At 41.0% G+C, this 6,095-nt stretch overlaps 1 protein-coding gene across 1 annotated transcript; it reads left to right on the forward strand.

Moving 5' to 3' along the window:
* Positions 1-1,213: 1,213 nt before the first annotated feature.
* LOC109765540 (NAD(P)H-quinone oxidoreductase subunit S, chloroplastic) lies at positions 1,214-2,196 on the forward strand. Its single transcript, XM_020324323.4, has one exon. The coding sequence runs from the start codon at positions 1,358-1,360 to the stop codon at positions 2,075-2,077; it is 720 nt and encodes a 239-aa protein (XP_020179912.1). The 5' UTR covers positions 1,214-1,357; the 3' UTR covers positions 2,078-2,196.
* The last annotated feature ends 3,899 nt before the right edge of the window (positions 2,197-6,095 follow it).

Genomic DNA, 6,095 nt, shown 5'->3' on the forward strand with positions numbered 1-6,095 from the left:
TTTCCAAACACGATTCAAATTATAGTTGCGTGTACGATGCGTGGCTTACAGTTCACTCGAATGAATTGTTTGCGATGAGCTTAACAACAGAAACGGGTAGCCAGATGAAGGTGTATGTCATATACGGCATACAGTTCACCCAGATGAACTGTTTGTGATTAGGCAACACAACTGAAACGGTTGGGCAGATCAAGGCATGTGCGACAGACGGCATACAACTCACTCGGATGAACTATTTGCCATGAGCCGAGATAACAGAAACGGTTCAACTTAACCAGATGTGTGTGATACACGGCAAACAGGTCCGTAATCAGAGATGTCTGCCAAGACCGATAATAACATAGACGATTCTGCTAATAAGCCGTGTGTGTTGTGGGGAAACGTTTGCTGGTATACAATTGTCAGCGATTGATGAATTCATCACCAACGGGTTTCCTAGTATGGTCCGTGTGCGATGTCATTGCATACAGAACAACAATACATGTACTTATAACTTATAAGGACTTGATTTCATAACCAAACTAAACATCCAATTACATAGGTGGCTAGTACACACATGGCGTTTGCACACACCAAAGTATGTTCGTAAATGCCTAGAAAACTCAAATAACATATAAAAAGGCAAAATGAACCCTGAATAATTTCATATTTTTAGGACGACACTTCTATCGTTGCATGTTGCCTCTGTAAAATAAATCAAGGCGGGAAGAGACAACATATGTCGTTTCACACACATAAGTAACAAGTTCCCTCTCGGAACCATGAGGCTTCTTAAGAGAAATTCCGATTTATACCCAAATTTATCCCAAATTGGACAATTTTTTCACCACAGCATGTTGTGCCATGTCATAACATAATGCCAAGTTTCATGATTTTCAGGCGAGTTTTGGATTTACAGTAATTTTAAAATCAGGTTTCTGAATGTTTACTATCAAGTGGACATCGCCTTGGATAGACTTTTTCTTTGTGGGTCTCAAATGTCAGAATTTAAATCTGTCACTATCATGCAGCTTTTCTTATTAAGAATTACGGCCCATTTAATATGCTAGCTGAAAATAAATTTATGGGTACTGACGGCCGCTAAGAATTTGCGGATTCTATGATGAACAACGATCTCAATACAGGCAAACAAACAATATCCATATGTTAGTTTTGGGCCTGCTTTTCTCTACCAAACTCAACTGGGTCAGTCACACGAGTGTTTCTTCACCCGTTTCTCATCCACACCCACGCCTTTCACAGAAGTACCAACTCATCAGCAGTGCCACGTGTCAAGAAGCGCACGGGCCGCCTCATCACCTCTTCTGCTCCCCCTGCCCCCACTTCCACACATTGCTCCAATCTTCTTCTCCCTCCAATGGCGCCCGCGCCCACCACTCCCTCCTTCCTCCACCCCCCGCCGCTGCACCCCCACCGCATCCGCCTCCCCGCCCCTCCTCCCTCCGCGTCCTTCCGCCTATCCGAAATCCTCGGCGGCCGCGGCCTCTGCAATGGTGAGGTCGGCATCCGCAAGGAGCTCTCGTCGCCCACCCCGCCCTCACCTCCTCCATCCACGCCCTCGGGAGACTCCTCACCAGGAAGCGCTAAGTCGGACCCTCCGGCGGTGTACCCGGACGCGTTCGAGAAGGAGATGATGGGCCTCACGGGCGGCTTCCCCGGGGGCGAGGTCGGGCTCAAGGACTTCGTCGCCAAGAACCCGCCTCCTCCCCCCAAGAGAACCCAGACGGACGGGAAAGCATCCTCCGCCGTGGTTCCGGCGGGGAGGCCGAGGCCGCCGGAGTTGCCGCTGTTCCTCCCCGGCATGGTGGTGCTCGTCAAGAACCCCAACAACGCGTACCACATGTACTGCGGCATCGTGCAGCGCGTCACCGATGGAAAGGTCGGGGTGCTGTTCGAGGGCGGGAACTGGGATAGGCTCATCACCTTCGGCGTAGACGAGCTCGAAGGCCGGGAGAAGGGCCCGCCCATGGTGAACCCCAAGTCGGTCGTGCTCGAGGCGCTCGTCGAGGCCATGGACGAGGACGAGGTGGCCGAGAAGAAGAAGGAAGAGGAAGGCACGGCCGCCATAAAGGCTTGACTTGCCATGCTTCTTGTTTATGTTCCTGTATGGATATGTGTATGTATGTATGTGTAGTTGGAGTGTTAGTCTGAATTTGGAACAAATATGGAGATAATGAAATTTAGCTTTCTTGTTAATTGCCACATGGTTGATCACATTTGGTCTGAAATTCTGCTTAGATGATTTTTGGCTTGTGAGCAGCCCGTAGATACTACTCTCTCCGATTCTTGAACTAAAACCACCACACTTATTTTGGAATTTTGGATCAGAGAGAGTACCTCGTTTTCGGTTTCGGTTTATTAGACATGCACACATTCAGAATAACAATTTGACAAACATAGTTTATATGTCATAAAAATTATATCATTAGAAACTTTAAATGATATATTTTCTATTAGTATATTTTTTAGTTGATTTTTGGGATATGTTACTTGTGTCATATTGGTTAAATTGTCAATTTAGGGATATGCGCAAGCCAAATAAACCGGAAAATATGTAATAGTATATCATTATCTCAGAGTTCAATTTCTTTGTTGAAAAGAAAAGAGTTCAATTTGCCGTACGGATAAACTACTCGCCATACTAGGATTAGTGGCCTGGTGGTTATAGTTGAGCAGTACGTTTGGTCATACTAGAAGGATTGAGCGTGCTTTGCTGCGTTGTTGGTGTTGTTGGGTTTCTTAAAAAAATAATCATTGTTTCAAAATGTAAGATGTATTGCTTTTTTTTTTAAATCAAACCTTTTAAGTTTGATCAAATTTGTAGAGAAATATATCAAAATCCATAATAGCAAATCGGTATTTTCTAATTCATCATGAAATGAATTTCCATATATTTTTGTTGTAATATTGTGGTTGTCGATATTTTTGCTCTAAACTTGGTCAAAGCTAAAGAAATTTGACTTTCTACATAGCTAATACCCCTTATATCTTGGAACTGATGAAATATTTAGTTTGGCAGGTGGGGGAAATGATAGAGCGTGTTTTACTTTTACTTATATAATGCGGCTATTTGATGGGCCTTTCGTGATGTGATTTTGTGTTATCCGCTAACCGGCCTATATTTATGTGGGAAAATTTCTATATCGGTGGTCGCATGTACTACTATATTGGTGCTACGATATCACATGGTGGCATTTTTTCCAGGTGGTGGGAGGATGCGCGGGATTGATATGTTTTTATAGGCCGGTTGTTGCTGATTGATTTTAAAAATCGTTTGCCCGGTCAAAATCGTAAACCGAATCCAAAATAGAATACCTCAATTGAATGAAAGAGCTTCAAAATTAGGAACATAGTGAATTAAAAGAATCGAATGGTTGACCCAATTCTAAATTGAACACCTCAATTAATTGCGAGGTCTAGAAAATTAGGAAGCATAGTGTGAGAGAGCTTTGAGAAATTGTTGAACCAGTCAAAATCGGATGACCAAATTCTAATTGGAGACCTTAATTGAATGTGAGCTCTTTAAAACTAGGGAGCTTAGTGTTAGAGTATTGGTTCACTTTGTCTCTTATTTTTTCATGGGTTTGATTTGAAGTTGGCTGCCTAGTTGATAAGTGGTTATTGGAATTGTGTAAATCGAAAAGTTGCTACAAATCAAAACCCGTTGGATGCTCACAGTTACTCCCTCCATTTCTAAATATAAGTCTTTTTAGAGATTTTAACAAGGGACTACAGTCTAAAATATGTCTGTATACATCCGTATGTAGTTTGTATTGAAATCTCTAAAAAGACTTATATTTAGAAACGGAGGCAGTACAAATGAGCGAAAATATCATTTGAAGACAGTTAGTTAGACAGGTAGTCACCATGTTCTGGCCTTTTTCCGTGAACTTTCCAAGTTCAGAATATATGCATGGACTACTTTAACATTTGCGTAAATGTTTAGACTGGCAGTAGCTACTACCATGTCATTTAGCATGGCTGATCAGTGGAAGTTCAATGTTTCATCTCTCTTGACTAAAGCTGGTACAAAATTCAGGGAATTGGTACCAACTCATGCCTCTGTTTACGGCAAAGCTACAGTTTGTGTAGGTTACCCTTTCGTGTAGTTTGATGAAGCATGCTGATTTTAGTGCAATCTAGTTATGACTCCCTTTTTTTGAAATAGGGGACTAGCGCATGCTTTCGGATTTCATCTTTGTGCAATTATACAAACCACACGAGGAACAAAAGAAAATATGTTTTGAGCACATGCACAAACGAAATTGTACCATACTGTATTTCTGAGCAACACAGATTAAAAGGAAGTGAGGATCTAACGGGTCAGACAAATATATCGTACCGAATTCGGATGGAATCTGTCATACGCATGACATTGCTCATCATAAAATCTTTGACAGACATGGTCATCATATCTTGGCTGTCTCAGAACAACAAACAAGAAGGGTCCTTAATCCCATCTTTTGCTACTCCACCCGTAACAAAATGTGACGTTTTTCTGCCTATGCAAAACAAAAAAATGTCTTACATTTTGTTACAGAGGGAATACTTGTTTTATTGTTTAACTCATCTCGATTAAATGACAAAACGTTCAGATCCATGTTTCGGAATTGAAGCTTTATTATAGTTTCTTTCATTCCTTTGTCCACCTTATTTACAATGCAAGCAATCAAGATATGTACACATACATGAGCAATCACCACTCCTGATCATGTTCATAGCATCTAGCTAACATATCAAAAAATATGGGGAGCTACCACTTTTAGATAGCGACACCAAAAACCATTTAATATTCACTTCAGTCTTGAATTGAACGCTTCGCTCCAGTGTTTACGTATTTTACTGTGTTTGTTTACTCATTTCAATCCGTACGTAGTCCATATTGAAATAACCAAAACATCTTATAATAGTGAACAAAGGGAGTAGCATATAGTACAGTCAAATAACTTCAGTGCTTGCTGCTTCCTCTATGGTCCAGCAAAATTCAAAAGATGCTGGTGGTTCTGCAATTGTTGAGGTAGATAGCATAGCTTATCACCAAACAATGGATGAACCCCCCATGTTCATCTGCATATACTTTGGTTAGCAGGACAGGAGCTCTAGCAAACACTGATGTGGATTGTTAGGGTTTGTTCAATCCAAGACTACTACAATTAACACAGTTTTGCTAGGGGTATGTTCCAAGTGTCGTGCAACTCATTATGGATGGATACCCTCATTTACCTCCTGCTTAGCACTACTATAGTTAGCACACTTCAGTTTCATTTTGTCACAATAGCAATTTAAAGATTTTTTTTTGTGGATGCTACAGATATGTTTTGGCTATTCTATCATGATCTGGTATCTGCTACATACAGTAAAATGCATTTTTTTTCTACAATACAGTAAAATACATTTCCAAAGGAACTGTTCACTTGATTTGATGCTCAGTGATATCAATAGCTACAGATATCGCTTGATTTTTCTTAAATTGTTGTGCTCATTGAAATTTTATTCTATTTTTCTGCAGATGCTATTCAAAATTCTTTGCCAGTAACTAGGCAGTTTGCTTTGGTCAAGAGAGAGAGAACATGGTCTGGACTATCCTTCTTTTGCTTCTGAATGAAACTGATTCTGCTTTCTAGTGAGTGGTACTATAAAAAACTGATGTTTCACAGAATGTGTGATCCTTCTGTACTTGATTCTGACTGATTATCTTCTCTTATTCATGTTTGTTCAGTTCAAATGATGACACTGTAAAACATAACTCCTATATTGCTGCATGATGAAAGATGGGTGGCATTAATAGGTGCATGCTGGGAGGGGTTAACCAAACAAAAATTCAGGGAGGGATTGAGGAGAATTTAGAGGTGTAATCCTTACAGGGAATGGGTGAGGAAGTGGGGATCACCAGACAAACCGAAAAAAGCCTAACGTGGTGAGGAATTGCTGCTGTGATCACATTATAATTGGCTGCGTCTTTGGTGACTTGAATGGAGATGCACATCTGTTAGCAAAGTAAGGGCGTAATCTAGGGTTGTAGCATCATGTTTTTTCATGACACATTCAATTACACTTATTCTACCACGCATGGCAAGACAAAAAAAAGGAGCAGA

The sequence above is a fragment of the Aegilops tauschii genome, chromosome 1 (assembly GCF_002575655.3).
Source record: "Aegilops tauschii subsp. strangulata cultivar AL8/78 chromosome 1, Aet v6.0, whole genome shotgun sequence".
NCBI lineage: Eukaryota > Viridiplantae > Streptophyta > Magnoliopsida > Poales > Poaceae > Aegilops > Aegilops tauschii.